Source organism: Syngnathus leptorhynchus, chromosome 7, assembly GCF_054491065.1.
Source record: "Syngnathus leptorhynchus isolate UIUO chromosome 7, UIUO_Slep, whole genome shotgun sequence".
Lineage (NCBI taxonomy): Eukaryota > Metazoa > Chordata > Actinopteri > Syngnathiformes > Syngnathidae > Syngnathus > Syngnathus leptorhynchus.
The window spans coordinates 1966869-1987057 of record NC_141201.1 but is presented as its reverse complement, the minus strand read 5'-3'; the positions used below and the strand labels follow the sequence as shown (position 1 = coordinate 1987057).

Here is a 20189-nt window from a genome sequence, read left to right as displayed (position 1 = left end):
TTCATCGTAAAAGAACACGAACGGTGCTAAATTTCGACATTTCGTAAAGTGAAATTTCAAAACGCGCAGGGACTACTTTTTCGTGCGGATTTGCCGCGGTTGAACATAAGGTAACGAGTTAACTGACAGCTAAGCTCGTTCATTGGCGGATAGATGAGCCAAATTTAGATTCAATTTCCGCGGGGTTTTTTAATTTTGGTATCGGTTGGGAGATTTAATCCCAATCATAAAGGTGATCTATCCACCTGACTCACTTGCTTCTAGCCATAACACAGCAGGTTTCAGTTTGGAAAAAATTCCCAGATTTCCAAGTGGGAATGATGAGTAATGTCTTGCGTCACCGTACAATAGTGGTCTGCACGCCTGTCTCACAGTTAAAACACTCGTGGGTTCGAATCCCTTATCCAACTCCTTTGCGTTTTTAAAACAGATTACGCCATGGATTCTTATTTCTGGAAAATGCCGTAGATGCGGAAACAGATGCTTATAATTTAATTTCACACCTAAAATGGTCATTATATTTACAAAACAAAAGTAAAATATTTTACTCAAACTTTCAAGTTTACAGTTGTAACTGCTTTAGAATGCACGTATTTTTTTGGGCCACTGAAAAAGATCAAATTTAACGATTACTTTATTATTTTTGTATTTAACGACTGTTGTATCGCACACAATGGATGTTCAAAATGTTCACATTTTTCTATGACTCTTCAAGGTAACTGTCTTTTTCAAAGAAGTTAAAAAAATTCAAAATAGAGATATTTCAAACATCAAATCATTGTTGCGTGGTCCTAGATATAATAGCTAGTATCATAGAAGTGAATTCCTCAACCAAAATGACAAAAAAGGCAATAAAATGAAAAGACGACACAAGAAAGTGGAAGTTGTGACTTTATTGACACGTGTTGTCCCCTTTACCACAAAACTGCTTATTAACGCCACTCTCTGATGACTAATAATAATATTACAAATGAAATACAGCATATTTTAGCCATGTGTGTGTTGTCTTGCCACACAATCAAACAGGCAGTCATATAGTTACAAGACCCAAGCTGTTTTTTTCTTTTTTTCCGGGGGTGCATAGTGAGACGTACAGAGCTACGGTACTGTCACAAGAAGAAGAACAAACAAATAGAAAAAGAAATGTAAAATAGATATATATATTTCTATGTAGAACATCATTTTATGTATCAGAACAATGCACACCAGCACAGAAAAAAAGTCCTCTGGAAAGAAAAAGCCATGATTGTAACAGCAACTATACAAAGAGAGCAGAGGGGGGGGGAAAACGAGGCTTAGTTTAGTTTTCTGGGGATTTGAAGCGTCGGAGACAAATGTTTAAGTTTTGATTACTGACTTGTAGTAGATCTCTGTTTATGTACATCATTTGTCCATGCCGTGTTATAATGGGGAGGAACCACATTTGTAGGGAAAGTTTGCAAAAAGCCTGGAAAAAAATAATAAAAAAAAACTAAATCCCCATGCAAAAAGCTAAATGATTGAAAATGAGATGTGGCTCAAAGCAACTCAATTTGGCTTCTGATGAGGTTAAAGTCAATCCCTATCACAATCTAAAATGGAACATTTCATTTTACATTCAATCTCGGAAAGAACGGCAGGAAATCTTGCTAAAACGTTTTTTTTTCCGCTCACTGCATTTAAAAAATTGAAATGAGTAAAGTTAAAAATGGTTAAGAGCTTCCCCAACATTAGTAGCTTGCAAAAACAGCTCTGGAAAAAGTTGACTACCACACACACACACACACAAAAAAAACCCCCGCAGGCTCCCCCTAGTGGTATACGAAAGAGTCACTGCACGAGGATAGTTCAGTAGTCTTTATTTTTTTTCCCCTCAAAGTACGATATATTTGCATTCAATTTTTAAGAATATATTTACTTGATTTTTTATAGAATGACTGAATTCTTAAGCGCAATTTTTCAGTGGTGTCTTTCCTTTTCCCAGAGCTGCAAATATACCTTTCTATGATATAATCCATCCATTTTCTATAGTGTTTGTCTTTGGGCCTGTCAGCCAATGGCAAGATATATATTGCCATCTTATAATATCTATATCTCTAAATAGATGTCTCCCCCCCCCCCCCCCCCCCGAGCCCGCCCCCCTCATCTGTTTACATTTTAATCAGTACAAATAACCTTCATTTACAATTAAGCTATCAAGGAGGAAGATACAGAGAAAACGGCGGCGTTGGCATAAAAAACTGCTTTCGAATCACGTCTAAAAAAAAAAAACAATTGAAAAAAAAAAAAAATCGGCAGAAATGTCATACATCATTGATCCAACCTAGTGGAAACGGCGAGAGAAAGAACTCCTTGTAATCAACAATGCAAAAAAGGAGAAGAAGGAGAAGAGTTGTTTTGGATATTTGCAAATGAGTGGAACAACAGCATTGTTATGGTCATTATCTCATCATGGAATTCTTGGTCAGTAGTATGCGCCGGGTGGCGCCGCCACGGCGCCCCCTGTAGGCTCAGATCTGCATCTGCTCCAGATATTTGTAGGTGGGGTTCTCGTAGCCGTGATTCTGCATCTTGTTCAGGTGGCGCTCCTCCGGCGTCAACATGGGGTCCACCTTTAAAGGCGGACAATTTAGTTCCTCTTTAAATTGCGCCATTTTGGAGACACCACGGCTCACCTCCACGATGCCGTGGCTGATGGTGCCGTATTGCCTCTTCCGCAGCAGCACCAGGCTGATTACGATCACCGTCGCTATGGCGACCGCGATCACCAGCAGCCCGATCAGAACGCTGCTGCTGAAGCTGAAGTCCTCGCCCAGGGGCCTGTAGGTCTCCTGGTGGGAGGGGGCGGGAAATCAACTTCATGTGTATTGACGTCAAAATAATGCGCTTGGACACGATGCAGGTGAATTGTGTGTGTGTGTTTTTGTATCCGTGCGTCCAACTACACAACTACAAGTCATCATCCGCCACATATGACGTCATCATATGTGGCGTCACATGGCCCAACGGCATAACACGCATGCACGCATGCTCAAACCAGCACGACGCCTGAAGAAAAGAATAATCATTTCAAAAAATAGATCAGAAAAGGCTGGGAATTTAAATTCTGGACTTATTATGTGTACGCCCAATTTCGACTACAGTGGAAGCTCAAATGGGCGCATTCAGTCGATTAAATCGGGGCCTGTGGGGGGCGCCGCCATACTCACCAGCTCATCATCATGCATAACGCGGATTCTCTCTGCACTGTAAACAACTTCTTTAACATCCAGAGACTCATCAATCACCTGTCAACACAGACAGGGCAGCCCAGGTTACTGCGTGTGTGTGTGTGTGTGTGTGTGAGAGACAGGTGGAGAGATTATCAGTGCGGGGGCGATGCTGCTGTCTTGGGCAAGCTGAAAGGAGAAGTCTGTGTGTGTGTGTGTGTGTGTGTGTGTGTGTGTGTGTGTGTGTGTGTGTGTGTGTGGGTGTGTGTGAGTGTTAAAAACACTCCTGGCTAGGCGCACACACAGATTTTTTCACGACTGAGCACACAAACCTTCGGAGGAGGCGCCGCCTGTGCCAGGATGTTGATGTTCTCTGTGTTTAGTACAAACACGGCCACAAAGACAGACACACACATGCATGCGACGCAAAAACGCCAACTGCTTTGGGATTATTGGTCAAAGGTTTTTGGCCATTTTTTTTTAGGCTTGTAAACATGCGACACACACGCATGCATCAGGGAGACGGGTCGCATGCACACGAACAAAGGCTCCAGCCGATTGTCGGCAGGACCCGCACGCTGCCAGTTTGCTGTAACTATGGCAACAGAGTTGATTTTGGAGTTGTGTGGAAGCTGTGTGTGTGTGTGTGTGTTGTCTTCAAATATCAAAGTGACGTTAGGATGGAAGTAAAGTATCGCTGAAAAATGCTCATTAACGACAAATGACGGTTCTCGCCCATCCCCACGAATGACAATGTTTGGCATCAAAATGGCCGCTTCTAAATGTGTATTTCTGTACGTGTGTGGGCTAAGTCAGATAAAAAAATTTTTATAATTCTTACCACGTTGGGTCCCATCTTGGTCTTGCTGTTGATCAATCTCTCCTCAGCGCCGATCAGCCCGTCCAGGCCGGACACGGCAGAGCCTACGAGGGCGAGAGAGCCGACTCAGCGCACATGGATAAAAACGCGACTCGAAATGGTCACGCGCGTGCTTGGCTTGTCTCCGCAGCGTACGGAGGAAGATGACAATGAAGCTCTTTCTTGGGTGCAGCACAATGCCAGTGCTGTGTTGACATTTAGCACAAAGCCCAACAATACTGCGTTCAGACGATACTCGTCAACAAACGCTTGGCTCATTTCGGAATGATTTCAGAAAAAAATAAAAAAATAAATGACACCTTTTATTTATTTAACCTTTTTAGATGACCACGAATTGGATGACTGATAGCGATGCTGTGATGCTAACTGTGAGCATGCTAGCATTTGAGCAATTGTCATCTGACAGGAAAACATTCAAACGTTTTTAAAAAATGGATATGATTGCCACTGTTGAAAACACGCCGCACCTTTGAGAAACATAATGGAAGAAAATGTGGAAATAAAGAGGGAGAGAAGTCGCCACGATTGGCACCAACCTTTCTTGAAAGCTCGCGGAGGGTCGGACAGGTCGCCTTGTTGTTAACCAGACAGAAAATACAGAACAATGAAGAGGGAAAAGGAGGAAAAGTTGAGTTGAGTGAGCAAAGAAAAGGCAAGAAAAAGAGATGAAAAAAATCTTTCGCTGCCACCGACGGCTACTGACTTTAAAGTCCTAATTTTATTATTCTAAAAATCTCAAAAATAGGCATCTTTTTTGTTCCAATGGCTTTTAACGGTAGTCATGTTTAATTGGCATTACGAGGGTGACAAAGTCATGCGCACCTTCTGGTTCCGGGCGGGAACCCAAAGAAGTGACCTGGATGGGCCGGTAGGGTTTCCCCTCGGACGCGACGGGCACCTCGGCGCTCTCCTCCGACGACACGGCGACGACATCAGGCTGTGACTCGGAGATGGACGACAGGAACTGGTCCATGTCGGCTTTCTGCTCCTGGAGCAGCTCGTCTGGCACATTAAAAAAATAATATGACATGTTTTTTTTTTGGTTTTGTTTTTTTTCGCTATCCGTGGCCACAATTTTGAAGCCTTGAATTTTATAGGCAGATTATTATGGTCACAATGACATTTTCTGTTACCAATTTATGTTTGGAGATGTTTATTTCCACCATCATTAGTGTGAGCAAAATGTTCACAGAACTCAAAGCACCTGCTCCCCCATTCTCCGCTAACTGGCAATTAGCATTTGTCTGTGTGTTTTTTTTTTTTTCCGAGGGAGTCTCCCAGCAGGAAAGCGGCTCAAACGTGACCCAGTTCTGTCAACGCACTCGCTCGGCTTTCATCTCCATGCCGACACGCCGCGACTTTCATCGACGCGTCCGCGCTCAATCTTTCGCAGCGCTCACAAAGAACAACACATTTAACCGTTGACCTCGACTGCTTCATTATCTAATCGATAATTTTTCTTTTTTTTTTTTTGCCTCGCCAACAGTTTTTGTTATGGGCCATATTGCGATTTATATAATGGAAGGGACAAATGACAAGTCAACGTTGATAGAACTCTTGAACCGTTTGAACACAAAAGGTGGAGCAACACGTGTAGACAAACAGCTCAGAAGAAGTTCTGTGATGATACCGGTTCCTTCGAAAGAACTCACCGATTTCATCCTGGATCTCCTCGGCCACGTAGGGGACCTTGTAGAGTAGGGACAGACTCTGGTTCATCCTCTCCTCGATCACATGGAGGTGAGTCATCACCTGACAAATAAGGAGACACACACGCACATGTTGTGACAGTGAGTCTCACAATGCAAATTAGCGCCACGTCTGAATCACACGACAACATCCTTTATCCTGTCAGTCTTAATGAGAATCATGCACACCCACGCAAAACCATTTGAAGGTGCATGCAGGACACAACACAGCCAACAGGTGGCGATAATGTGCCATTGTGTGGCCCGGTCTTCACTCTCTATTTTGTACACAAGCCCAGCAAGTCTAAACCTGACGGTGGCCTCCTCACTTCACCCCCACTCCGAGCGAAATAAAAATGCCGGCAATATTGTTGGCTATCTTCCTCGCAATAATTTGCCACAAGTGAGTCAGCGGTTTCAAGGTACTGCTTGTTTTACAGACACGTGTCTCCACTTGAATTCACACTTATGTAATCCAGTTTTTTGCCAAGCTTTATTCAGCCAAGACGCATATTTTACCCGCATGGCACGCCAGCTAAAATTCTGTCTGTTTTCCATCTGTCACTCAACGAGACCCACCTGCGACTTCATCTGGGCTGCCTTCTCGGGGTCCACGGCCAGGACGTGCTGGTAGTGGCGGATGGTGTGCTGGCGGTCCTTGTTCTCGGCGCGCACGTAGCGGCGCAGCGCCTGCAGGATGCGGTGCGGCTGCGGGTCACAAACGCCGGTTAGCCGCTGACGTCATGGTCGGGGGCTGTGCGCGTAAACCCTCACCCTGGGTGGGTCCGCCTGCAGGGCCGCTAGGTAGTTCTCCAGGGCCAGACGGCGCCGGTCGTTCAGCATGGCCTCCACCCGGGCCAGGTGGGTCTCCACCAACTGCTGCTTCTCGCTGGCGGCTTCCTCCTCCAGGGACTCCACCATAGCCTGGAAGTGCTGGGGGAAAAAAAAAAAAAACGGGTGGTTGTCAGGCGGGGCATATTTTTGGACTCAAGGGCCACCTGGTAAAAAAAAAAATAAAAAAATAGTTGATTTCATAAAACTGACAAACCTGGACCAAAGTTTGTCTCTCGGCCTTGGGCAGGTTCTTGGCTTGGCGGTCGGCCTCCTCCCACTCTTTCCTCACCCTCTCCATGCGGTTGCGGTGCCTGATCTCCAGCTGCTCCTTGGCCCTCTGGAAGCGACTGTGCTCCTTGTCGTCCGCCGGCGTCTCAAAATAGATGTCTACGTCGTCGGCGGGCTGAGGCGTTGGGGGCGTGGCTGCAACAAAACAAATCAGTTTGGAAAAAAAAAACAAGGGAGTGGAATATATACTATACTTAAGCGCTTTAAGAAAAAACCCCAACCCTTAAATAAATCAATAAAAAAATAAACACATAAATAAATCAATCAATCAATAAGATTAATTCTGAAATGACCATGAGTAAGAAACATCTTCATTCACGGCTCACCGAGTCGCTTGCAGACGGCCATGCAGTATTCCTCCGAGTCAAAGTTATTGCGATTTCCGGCGCAGCCTCCGTAAATGAAGCGCACGCACTTCCTCTGGCTCAGGTCAAAGTGCCAGCGGGGCATGGAGGCCCTGCAGGGGCCCGTGTCTGCCTCCAGGGTGCACACGGCTGAGGAGGAGGAGGGGTTATATTTGATTATATTTTATCCTGAGGTCGGAATTGAATCAACAAATTTTGCCATTGGCAGGAAAAAAAACAAAATAAACCACCTTTGACTTCTTGCAGAGTCTTGTCTTGGTCCTCGCGGCTGTCCGACATTCTGCTGCTGTCTCGCTTATCGTCTTCCTCCTTATCGGTCTCCTCATCCTCGTACACATAGTGGTAATCCTCCTCTTCTTCCTCGTCCTCATCCTCCTCATCCAGCGGTTCCTCTTTCCGCGTGAGTTGCTCGTTGGCCAGGGCCTCGCTGCGATATGGATACGAAACAAATGATATTTTTCTGCTTTTGAGAAAAAACAGGAGGGTTGATAAGCAAAGAAGAAAAAAAAAAAAGTTCACATAGACTCTGACACATTTCGGAAACACAGAACCTGTCCTCGCGGAGGGCGTCGTCGTCTTCATCCAACTCGGCCTCGTCGATGTCCTCATCCTCCACGTCTTCCTCCTCCTCTTGGGCGGAGTCGGCCGACTCTTCGGAGCGGGAGGAAGGGCAGCAGACGAACTCGGTGCCGTGGAACTTGTCGGTGCCGCACGGGAGCAGCATGCCGTAGCTGTGCAGCACCGTCTTGCTGGTGGAGCACGCCTGAGGAGCGCGGGGAACCAATCGCTTCAGATTGCGCAATCACAGCCAAAGGCGACGCCGAGTCACGTGACTGCTGTTTTCCGTCTTACCTCCTTGGCCACGCCGTGCCACTGCTGGTGGCTGGCGCACAGGTCCATACGCTCCTTGTGAAAGAACTTGCACTTCTCCGGAACCAACAGCACGTCGCTCACAAATTCGCCCACTGCGACATCGCGGAGAAAACATCTCGTTAGCGCCGCCGATGTCGCATGGCATTCTTGATTGGTCAGCGTGACTTTTAAGTGTACCTAATGTAAAGGCCCGTGAGTAAGCAAGCAAGTATGCCGCCAAGCAGGGCCATTATGAAGAAAAGAATGGACAACAGTTGGAAAGAAGTGGGAATAGAAAGGCTTCTGTTGAAGAGAGTGAGGACCCCCCCCCCCCGGTCTGGGAGGTTTCGTAACCAGGGAGGGAGCACTCTGATAACAGCTCGTTTGGTGGTTTGTCCAGCATGGAAGGGGCTGTTTTGGAAAATGAGAGGGTAGGATGGAAGGAGAGCTAGCTGCAAATAGCAGGGCACTCTGCAGCTGCTGCTCATCCCCCCCCCCCCCCACCTCCCTCCCCTCGGCGCTTCAGGTCCGACGCGTTGGCTTCTAAAAAGTCCAACTGCGTGCGGAGACGCCTCCAGTTTGAGGCAATTAAATCGGCGCCTGTCATGCCCGCCGCTCGACGGGCCGCTCACTGTTGTCTCCGGTGCTTACAAGAGCCAGGCTCCGAATCACGTAACCCGGATTAGCGTCCGTGACGACAAACGGCGGCGCCGTGGAGGCTTTCGAAGTCGGAAATCAAAGTCGACAGCCGAACCTGAAGTTTGACTCATATTGTTGGCGAAATTTCAACCTGTTAGCTTATGACGTCAAGTTGAAAAGTCATTTCGTTGGTTGAACCAGGTTTATTGATGTTGTTAATGATTTGGTTTGCAGCGGTGACGCACTGCAATGCATCATCATTGAATTAAAAAAAATAAATAATCACAACCTCAATCATCTTTTCTAAGGTCACCATGGATTATTTTCAAATGTATTATTGTATTATGTTTTCTATTTATTTATTTGACATATCTGTCATCGAGTGGAAACATTCAGCCTGAAATTGTCTTCATCTCTATTCTAGGCTCGGCCTCTCTCCAGCCGTGATGTTTGCCGTGTGAACATTAAAAAAAATAATCATAATAATCTCACTAGCCCTTGCCCACTGCCAAGAATGCTCATGAATTGTCGCCCATTTCACAGTCCGGCGCAAACGCTAATGGATTTTTTCAATCGCCGACAGCGAGCCAGCGGCACGACTCAATCAGCAAAAAAGGCTTCCGGAAAAGTGGCGGAAAGCTGGCGCAGCGCAAGAGCAGATGATTTGATGTCTGTCTCTCCCCCCCCCCCCCCAACTCCCTTTTGTTTGCGATTCTCGCCAGTCAGGCGTGTGTTGTCTTGCTCCAAATTGCACACACAAACGAGGACAGTCATGTGACATCGCATTCGCTATTCTCGGCGCCTTCACTGGTTGCGCATTTTCTTGTGTTATCGTCATAATTCCAAAACAAAAGTAATCAATTACTATCTAACTATTACAAAAAAATGATTTTTTTACTTAAAAAATTAAGATTGTTGACTGTGTTAGTTAAAATATGACAAAATATTTTGTTCTTTTACTATTTTGAGTTTTAGGAAAAAAAAAAAAATCTTAAAAAATTTTTTTTAATCTAAAATAATCGCATGGTGACCGAACGGCGCCGGGCCGAGATGCAGCAGACCTCCCGGCTGCTGCCCCTGCAGGACTTTACGATCTCTGCCTGAGCCGGAGGAGGGGAAAAAAAATCCAATTGTGCTTTATTGCTTAACAAGCCTCCTCGGCAATAATAAAAAACGAGCGCGGCCCCCACCGTGACGGATGCAAGTGGTCTGCAGCTTTGTCTCGGATAACATCAGTCACCTCACGTCCAAGTTCAATATTACCACAGAGGATAAGCTCTCACACAGAAAGACAAAATAAGGACGAGCTTTTAGCGACCACTCGAACGGCATTGTTTCCGATTACATTGTTCCAGTCAAATAAAAAATATAAATTATTGTGTAACATTATAACTAGGGTTGTAATATTACGAACAATTTCATTTTATTAATCTAAAAAAACATAATAAAAAAAATCTATATTTTGCATGGACTTACCGAGGCATTTGTAAGGCACCACGGTGTGGGCGTGCCCCTTGCACACCTTCTTCTCCTTCTTGCACCAGTTCTCAATGCGCAGCGGTTGGTTGGCCTCCACCACGTTGGTGATCTGGAGCTCTGGGTACATCTGTCATAAAAAAAAAAACACGCCAAGGGTTCATCAAAAGAAAAACACAGAACGATCCTGTGAATGTTTTCATCTAGGTTGCTTTTGCTTGATGACTCACCTCCTGGCAGTAATGCAACACACCCTCCTTGGTGCCCACGCAGCTCTTGGTCTCGGACGGATCCGGCTCCCAGCGGCCCGTTTGGATGTTGACGTGCATGTTGAGCTTGCCGCAGAACATGGCCACCTGCGGCTCGGCCACGGCGAACCCGGTGCCCGCGTTGGCCGCCAGCGCCTGCAAGATCGAGATAGGAAGCGCACAACTGCAGTTATCCTTGTTACATAAACCAACTGCATTCTATGAGTTCACCACTAGAGGGGGTTCGATTTACACACTGTCTCTTTAATGCGTTTGCTACATAGTGTGAATGTTTTTGCAATGGTTGTCTTATAAATCATCGTTTTCTTTTTTTTCTTGAGGCAGACGTAGAAAAACGCGCAGCTAGCTACTGTTGATAAGGGAGCGTTTTGTTTGCGCAAGGTTTTTGGTCTGGTGGGAGGAAAGCGCTCTCGGTCACGCCTCGCCGACGAGAACATTTCTTTTCTGGCTCCTCACACGGATCATTCACTCCCCTCGCGAGGTTAAATGAAGTAAAGGCTTTGGCCACAAGATTCTTTTGGGATTGCACGGTGTTGGAGTGGTTAGCGGGCCTGAGGTTCCGGGTTTGAATCTCGACTCTGGCCCTCTTGTGCGGTCGTGTGGGTTTTTCGTGAATATTCGAGAATCGAGGCATCGTGCTGATGACAAGTGCAGACCGGCACAGAGCCATAACAAAGCAAGTGCTTGGTAATCAACATCTGAATGGCAGGCTGGCGTGCACGACGAGCTGCAGTTGACACACACGTACGCGTCCTCATTTGCTCTCCAGAGATGGCCACGGAAATCTAATGCAGAATCAGAGAAATAGCTCCAACTCATAGCGGCAACATTTGACAGCGGGTAGCTCCTTGGCTCTCATAGCGAAAGTGACATTTTCATTTGAACTTATTGTGGCAGGGGAAGAAGTCAAGCAGTCAAGAGCGGCTGCATCATCGTCACGGTCGTCATTGCGGGAGGATTAGCTCCGTTCCGAGAGGCAAAATCAAGTTCAAAGCAAAAAAGAAAAACAAAAAATTCAATATGAGTCAGGAAGTCACGCTGAGGAAAACTAAAGGAGACTTGCATTTATTTCCCTCCCCAAAATGTCACCACACACCAAATTACACCTTTGCTTCTATTGTTTTTCCTGCCTGGAAAAAAAAAATAGCTTTGTGTGTGCCTGACCGATTTTGGATTTTTTTTTTTTAGATGCAGAATAACATTCTCTCAGCCATGCTTGCTCTTTACTTCCTACCCCTGTCCGAACCGCCATTCCAAATGTGGATGAAACTATCCAATTTTAAATGATTGTCTGTTACGAACAAATAGAACCATCTGCAAGATGGCAGAACAATACGATCTTTTTCCACTAGGTGGCAGAAAATGCAATTATTAACCTCTGTCAACCTGCTGCCAGTCAAACAACTCAACTGTTATGTTCAACTCAACATGCTCAAATGCTGAGTGATTTTTTTCTTTCTTCTTTTTTTTGGGGTGGTTAATACAAATGCAAACACAATAACGGGTGTCCATAGCAGGCGTAAATGGCTCTTGGCACTAATTCACATTGTGGGACAAAACCGGGATTCAAAGGTCACGCTGGAGCTGAATTAACGTTTAATCAGTAACTGCGCTGTTATCGTGACACATGAAGATGGAATCTTAGCAAGCCATCCAAAACAAGAGCTGAATTTTTTTTCTCCTTCAACTGATTCCCCCAAAAACTCTTTTCACATCCCCAAATACGAAAAAAGTTCCGTTTTGCAGAAAAACAGCTGACACATAAACAAACACACAGCAATGCCCGCCGGGATGCGCCATGATGTCACACACGGCACACACCCGTCCCGGGACGAAGTAAACAGGAAAGACGAACGGACTTTGTGCACTGCGTGTGAACTTTCCAAAACGTTGGGCCTGGCACCCCCGCGCCTCCCGGACCGTGGCGGTTTAGGACTTTTCCCAGAATGCTTAGGGGCCATGTGACTGCAGAGAAATGCCTGGTATGGTGAAATCCGCCTAATCCTTCCCCGTGGTGACTAGACGCTTAAGATAGTCTGGTGTGAAACCACACACACACAAATTCAAACTGTATGTCGACAGATTCTGGCGCAACCTTTCGAACGTATCGTCAAATTCGGCAGTAGCTGTAAACAGTCCAACAGAATCCTGGCATGTCCGCACACACATTAACACAGTGACATGATTCACGGGGACAGTGAAGCCGTGGGAAGGCCGAGACCTGAGACACTACACAAACATCACTTGGACACCAGGATGGGGTGGAAGGACGCCATTCAATGACACCCACACAGGACAAGCCCTTCCTTCCCTGTGGCAAAGGGTGGACAGTAAGAACAGAGTCATAAAAAGAGAGAGAGGGGGAAAAAAAAGAGACGTCATGCTCTGAATCCGAAGGGCAAAGCCTCGCTGGAATGCAAATAAGCTTGTCCGTCCCACTGAAACTCTCTTTTGTCCTCACGGCCGGCCGCTGGACACTTTCTCTGCCACCGCAACAAAAAAGCGGGGATGACGTTTGGTCCCTAGCTACGCCGAAACATTCCTGAGCAAACTTGAGCTCCAAAACAACTTGGAAAAAAATAAAAAAAATTGTCTCTTCAATGTTATGATTGGGATTTAATATGTGATTTTTTTTTTTCCTTCTAAATGCAAAAGACAAGCGACTAGGGCAAGGGAGGACTGTTAATTGGAGCAAAGCTCTTCTTTCCTCTGGCACGCCGCGGCGGGTCCCATTTGGGAAGGAGAAGTTCCGTATGGACTATTTATAAGCTTCCACTGGGGTTTCGTCTTCCCGCCCGCAGAGCCTCAGTGGGATTTAGTATTTTCCTTAATACGGATATCGTCTAAATATTGTTCAAAGCAAAAGGAGAAATACGATTTTCTTTGAAATGGCGCCAGGAGCGCCATGAAAAAAAGTGTACAGTGCAGTTCACAGTTATGTTGTTGCAGTTCTCAGTAATTTCCCCACCAGTTCGCCAATCACCAGCTTGTGTATTAGTTATTATTACAAAGGAGTAATTTCCTCGGAAGCCACTTAAACATACAAAGTAAATTAACAATTTTTCTCTCGAGTCATCCAAAATTAATGAACAAATAAATAAGCTATGTAATCTTAACGTGATTACTCAGTGTTTTTAGGAAATGTGCGTTTGTTAGCTAGCTAACTAGCTAGCTAACAAACGCACATTAGCTAGCAGGTTAGCTAGCTAAGAGACACATATGTTCTAAAAACACTGAGCAATTACATAACATACGATTCCTACAAAATGTTTTGTTGATTTTTTTGTTTTTTTTAATTTGTGGAGTAGACCACCGCGTGCGACGCGGAGATAAAGAAGATCCTAATTAGAGCCAGCTAAGGTTGTTGCTAGGCTACGCAGGTGTTTGATACGCCAAATGGATCGGTAACAACTACTTCCCACAAAAAGCGAGATAATTGCTTGTCATGACCAACACTTTGAGTGACGTCGTGACCGTTGGCTTAACGTCGTGAGAATACTCTCCACCTGTGACTCCCAATGTGAGCCTTCCATCCCAGCTTAGCGTCCACGTGTCCTCCAGAGGATTACGCACCTGACTTCACCAGATGTTTCCAGCTCTAAAATAGAGCTAGTACATTTGTCGAACCGAAACGAACCGCCGAGCTCATGGTTAGTTCCATACGCTTACTTTGGGGTCTTGGTGACGTTAAAGCTAAGCTAAATTGACAGGCTTTGTCCCGTCTTGCTTTTTCATCCACCGCTGCGAGGGATCGGAGGGTCGATAAGCGTAGTCGGGCATTAGACTGATTAAATTAGCTGTATGAGGCGGATGGGGCGACCAACGCCAAAGCGTCCGGTTAATGAAGGCCTGTTATGGACTGAGACGAGGTGACGGCGCTCGTCTCGAGATTGAAGCGAGGGCGGCTCGCTGCGTTTTGGGCAACAGTTAAATCCCCGCGTCTGTCCAGTGCGTTGCGCAAAGTCAGCAGTTTAAAAAGAGACGGATTAGCCGCAGGAGTGGGGGCCTCCATGAGGTCGGCCGGCCGGCCGGCTAATCTCCGGCGCTCAGGAGGAGGATTTGGGGAGGGATGAGTGGCGCCCGCCTCACTTTCTCCCGTCCTCTGAGCCAAAAGTAAACTCCAAACTCTTTTGTTATGATCCAAATTTTGCACGTTTACATTTCAAAGTCAGTTGGTTGTGAAAGAGAATAAATTGTACAATTATTACTGGAGCAAAATGAGACAATTGCTTAACACTTAACAACGAGGTCATCTTTTCACTTTATTGGCTTTCCGTTTCTTTTATTTCCTCCGAAATGCACCTCTTGGTCTTTAATTTGGATTTTGTTGGTTGTTTGCGTGTCGATATTGCTGCCGTGAAAATTGTACTTCTCTCATAGGATGACTTAATTATTTATCTCTGCACGGAGCCTTACATCACTCCCCGCTATTTTTGTGGAACAGACGAAAACAACGCAAAGGCGTGAGAGATGCGAGCTTGCTAGCACCATCACGGAACCAACAGATAGATCGTTAGATGGATCGATAAATAGATTGACAAAGATTGGCCCCATCAGACACATTCGTAGTCGGACAGAGAAGGGGAAAAGGCTGCTCTGAGGGTGCTAAAATTAGCCACGGAAGATCAAATGAGTTTTAATGGCTTTGTCGGACTATTTCACGTTTGCTGCCCGCGGCTAAAATTCATCTCGGTAATGGAATTCTGGTCCGAGCTTGATTGCTTTTTATCCCAGATCCAAAATACCAGACATGTATCATCTCGACGGGCCATAAAAAGCGCAAGCGGGGGGAAGCGAGCAGATATCAGAAAATAAATCGATTGAAAGTGAATGGAATCCGTTAAATGTTGACGACTCGGCTAATTGATAGTTTAGAAATGCGGCGGCGGGTTTTCAAGAAAATAAAGGATCAACCTTGACACGCCTGCGTGAATAATACATCGGATGACTCCGTGATGCCTTGCGTAACCCAAGCGATGGTTCGTCACTACAAGTGATTCAAAGTTGTGTCTGAGAATTACCGCTGTCAAATTCATTACAAAGCACTCAAGTAAGCAATGTGGGATTACCATGGCAACCGTGGAGACGCTATTCCCCTTTTTACGAGCCGGCGGAACCATCAACATGCCCGCCGACGCAGCTAAAAGTGTGTTTTGAAGTGCAATTCGACACGATGGAGGACGATTAAGACAGGGGGAGGGGGGGGGGGAAAACGCCCGTACGTCTTTCTTTTATTTCCCGGGTTCCCCGTCAGGCATCCGAGCGACATTAAAGAAGAGTGCAGACGGACTGTCATTAACGCGTGCCAGATTACACACACAAATCTGACGCTATTGTGTCTTCCTGCGCGGATTTGATTCCGTGGCGTGAGCGGCTTAGAAGATGATAAACACCCCCCTGAACCACCCACACATGTCTCACACGGGGGGGGGCGTTTGTCCTTGGCCACCTTCTCCTTGAGAAAAGCTGTATCAGGCGGCGCCAGCCTAACGCAATCTCTAAGGGGGGGGTGCGCACTTACGCCTCCCAGCAGACCACCCTCTGCCTCACAGGGGGATCAAAATGCTGCAAGTAACGTGACGTCCTCATCACCAATTAGCAGCGAGGAACGTGTCTTCCTTTCCTATTCCTGCCGCCTTCTCTTTTATTGCTGCTTCCATCTTTGACATTCTCACATCCTGCTTCATTCATTCTACCTCCTCGCCAGATTCTGCTCCCCAGCTCTAAGTCCCCCTTTTGTTCCTCCACCCAGCATATTCTCCATATTTCCGTTTCCCTCTCGGCTCATGCCTGCGTCTACTCGTGACATGGCCGCTTCCAATGCTATCAATGGCCTTTCACCTCATTTACCCCCCCCCCCCCCCCCTTGCATCTTCTCATATTGCCGTGTCAGGTTCCTCCTCTTCCTTTAGGTGGACACTTTATTCCACATTCTTCTTTTTCTGTGAGCGCCATCCAAGCTCGGGAGGGCGAGCCAATCAGTGCGACGGACCCGCAGGGGACGGATGTCCTCACGAGCGGACTATTTGGGGACAGATGGACCTGAGGCGGCCTTGACAAGAGCTCTATCACTCACTTGATGTTTTATTAATGGAGTAAAAGCGTGCGCGCACACACGGAAGGGTGAGCGGGTTTAAAGCGCCGGCGTTGCCTCGCGTCCCCCGTTGGCGAAAGCATGAAATAATAAAGTCGGGGGGGGGGGGGGGGGGGGGGTGGGGGGGGGGGCGGTTTTGTCTAGCGACTGGCTCCACGGCAGGAAGAGCGCTCGCTCGCAGCACAAAGCGGCGCATTCCTGCACGCCCGGCCGGCCGGCCACACAAAGAATATGGCTGCACAGCTGTTGCAAGGACACACAGGTGTGCTCGGCGGCCATCTTGTCCTACATATGACCAAAAAGGAAACCGCGTGTTTCAATAAAAGGCTCTTGTTTAGCCTCCAGATGTCCATTGCAGCATTTTTTTTTTTTTAAATCAGAATCATTTTCCAAAGCAAATTATGGACATCGACTTCTTGTTTCTCGCTCGACTCTCTAACGAGCTCTAATGATCAATACATATGGTTTGTTGATCCTTGTGTGCAGTCCGGCAGTTGGTAACCAAAACCCCAGCCGAGGGAGACAAAGGCAATCGCAGCGAGAACAAGACTCGCCTGATGAGCCTTTTGCCTGGAAATCCGCACGATGAGCTTTTATGAGCGTATCTGACGGCGCGGTCGCCGCGGGAAGACGAGCGCCGGAAGCAAGGGAGGTGGGAGGCTCGTTGAGGAGGCTTTGAGGGAAGGAAGAATATTTCCTTCCCTGCTGTTGGTCACAGGCCATTGTTGTTCCTAAAATGTATTCTTACAAAAATCTTAGGGGCACCCAAAACCGGACCAAAAAAAAAAAAAAAGGGCAACATTTTTACCAACTGATACTTTGTCCTTCCTACCGGTACACTCGAGTGTTTTTTTCTTCTTCTCCTTTTCACTTAAGAGGATTCGCAACAATGAAAACAAGCTTTTACCTGCTAATCCGCCAGCAAAGGGCAACGGGGGCGGCAGATGATTGACACGACAGAAGGCAGCCCGACAACATGATTAGCAATCTAAAAAGCTCTTTGGAGGGAGGGTGAATTGATTTATCTGCCACCAAGACAGCTCACACAACAAAACGAAGCCTTGGGTCGCTCCCAAAAAACAAAAGGACCTATGCAGGGTGCTGGTAGCATTCCACTTGTCTGTGTCCCCCCCCCCCCCCCCCCGACACTTGAAAAAAATGCGGACGGTCATGTTTCAGTCCGTATTCAACTTTTATCACAATGTGCCAACAATCCTTTTTTAACGGTACAAGCAAGTTGTACAATTGTATCTCAAATCACATTTCCCCATTGAAATGAATGGAAATGCCATTTTTCCGTTCCAACCTCAACCCCCCCCCCCCTCCCAAAAAAAGAAACAAAACACAAAAATATTTTAAAAAGGAAATTAGCACTGTGTAATTCTGTACAATATTTAGTAGTGTTTGCTTTGGTTTTTAGATTTCATCTTGCATTTTTGTAGCTGACACACAACGATGGAGTTTGCACTCGGCCGAGTGCTGGAGCGGCGGCCGTGAACAACAAGAGGGCGAGCGGCGGATAAAACACGCCTGACACGAGAAGCGAGCGAGTCTCTCGGGAGCCCATAAATCAAAAGGTCAAGGCCGGCGCAACGCGGCAGCATCCGCCACGTGACATCTATGCATATTTTTAAAACTTGTATGTGTTTCGTGCTGTAAATAAATAAACTCCAAGCAAAAAAGACAAGCAGAACATTCAGCACCGCCCCCCTCCCCCCAAGAAAGTGCAAGTCATCCCACCATTTTAATCATGCTGACTGATCAGGAGGAGAAGTGCGTTTCCTCCATTAATCACCCCCGGTGGGGGGGGGGAGTCTGTCCTGTATTGACCGGCGCTCAGAGGCATCGATTTCGCTCGGCTCGGCATTTTTAGGCATCATGGCGGGTGGGCCGGCTGCCAAATGGCAAGAAACAGCTGGTCAGGTGGAGACGTCTGGGTTGTTGTCACACATGTGTGATCCAGAGCGAGGTGTGAAAGTGGACTTCCAGGTGGGTGTGAAGATAAGGGGGGGGGGGGGGGGGGGGGTTTAGTTTTGTTTGGACAGGCGACAGAGCACCAAGCACACTGTTTCCCAACCTCATCCCCAGCTATCTTTCCGTAGAACATTTTTGTTTTTTTTAAATCCACAGCATTGTGTTAAAAAAACAGAAATTCTGCAACTGACAAATTTGCCACATTACCATCTCACTTATTGAGATGGTTTCGAACAACTTTGACCATCAGCTTACATTAAAAACAATTTTTTTTTAATTGTGCTCTTGTCCTGAGCCAAAATCAATGAGGTTGCTGCTATGCCAAAACAAACGAGCCTAAATTTGAGAAGAGGAGATGCCAGTGTAACCCCTATGGTTCTTGGCTAACATTATTTCTTCTTCTATGGTGATCAACAATAATGCCCACATTAAGGTCCTTTTTTTTCAAGTTTAATGTACAATAATCCCTGTTTATAGAGGGTGAGCGATAGAGAGCCCATAAAAGACACCTTGTAAAAATATTTAAACCCAAACTAACTACAAATAGAACCCAGAGAACATTAGCAGCAATCATAAAAAGAAAATGGCTGTCCACCTAAAATAAAAAAAACTCCCTCATTCTGTAACAACACTGAACGTTATATCAACAAAATGACGTTTCAACCCAAAATCAGCGATACAGTCGAACCGCGATGTAACCGGGGGATGACTGCACGACACCTGGCAAAACAGCATGTGGCGACAGTCTACGGAAGGGGAGGGTGGTCAAAAAGGCTCCAAGTGGATTAGAAAACCTCCTCCTGTGTGTTAAAGATAGACTGTTAACAGACAGACAGAGAAGGAGGGAGCGACAGAGGTTACTGTGTGTTATCTGCCTGCTCCCCGAGGCCTGACAAAGCCACTCGTCTTTCATTTGATCCCTGCACCACGCACCTTCTCGAATAAAACTACCGGGTGGCCGGGGGGGGGGGATATCTCTTATTACTCATTGTTTGATGTCTGGCTGATATTACCATTCCTACTAATATATTGCTCAGTCAATAACAACAAAAAACCGAGCAGACATGTTCCAGCGCCAATAAAACCACAGAACAGTATTGACATACCTATATAAGGTGGTTAGGGTTAGCCCAAAAAAAAAATAAAAAAAAAATACGTCAACGTACCTCGATGTATCCGGCCAACGATGGCACCACGACGGCCAAAAGCAGAGCTGATATCACTGGAACGGAACCCATCTTCCAAGGGCGGGAAATAACTCCTCTCCGGCGTCAAGAAGACGCGCTTAAAATGTCCCAGGGAATGCAACGACGATGATCTGCTCGAGCGGGAGCGACTCCTGCTTCTGCTTGTTTGGACGAGTGGAGGAAGGAAGAAAAAAAAAAAGAACGCAGGGAGGGCACCGAGTCACGGAGTCGGAGTGGCTCCGTCGTGGAAATGTGGGTAGAGATTATTGGGAAGGCTGCTCCGTGGATGGTGCCTCCCTCTTTCTCGCTAGGTTGGTCGACATCCACTCGTCTGGACGCAGCGCGCCTCTTGGGGGCATTCAAGGGGAACTGCAGGACAAGGTGGATCTAAAACGTTTGACTCCACCCACATGGATTGCAATTGCCTTGTTTTTTTTCTTTTCTTTACCTTTTTT

General features: G+C 46.5%; 1 protein-coding gene across 2 annotated transcripts; it reads right to left on the bottom strand.

Annotated features, from left to right (window-relative positions):
• Positions 1–878: 878 nt before the first annotated feature.
• aplp2 (amyloid beta (A4) precursor-like protein 2) lies at positions 879–20024 on the bottom strand. 2 transcript variants are annotated; one of them, XM_085915685.1, is made up of 16 exons: positions 19714–20024; positions 10441–10614; positions 10211–10340; positions 8096–8208; positions 7795–8006; positions 7474–7703; positions 7205–7372; positions 6805–7013; positions 6531–6689; positions 6336–6464; positions 5721–5820; positions 4891–5070; positions 4030–4112; positions 3189–3266; positions 2655–2810; positions 879–2591 (listed from the first exon to the last, which is right to left on the bottom strand). In XM_085915685.1, exons 1-16 carry the CDS (start codon positions 19783–19785, stop codon positions 2490–2492), a joined length of 2295 nt encoding a protein of 764 aa, XP_085771811.1. In that variant the 5' UTR covers positions 19786–20024; the 3' UTR covers positions 879–2489. The 2 variants fall into 2 exon arrangements, with proteins under 2 accessions (XP_085771811.1, XP_085771812.1); XM_085915686.1 differs by having other exon boundaries at positions 7474–7670; positions 19714–20017.
• Between the last annotated feature and the right edge of the window lie 165 nt (positions 20025–20189).

Bases quoted from the DNA above. Each gene is read 5' to 3' on its own strand.
- aplp2 (XM_085915685.1), bottom strand. From the start codon at position 19,785: ATGGGTTCCGTTCCAGTGATATCAGCTCTGCTTTTGGCCGTCGTGGTG. The intron at 10,341-10,440 runs GTGAGTCATCAA...TTTTTATGACAG, and splicing joins TGTTGCATTACTGCCAGGAG to ATGTACCCAGAGCTCCAGAT. The intron at 2,811-3,188 runs GTGAGTATGGCG...CCCTCCCACCAG, and splicing joins TTATGCATGATGATGAGCTG to GAGACCTACAGGCCCCTGGG.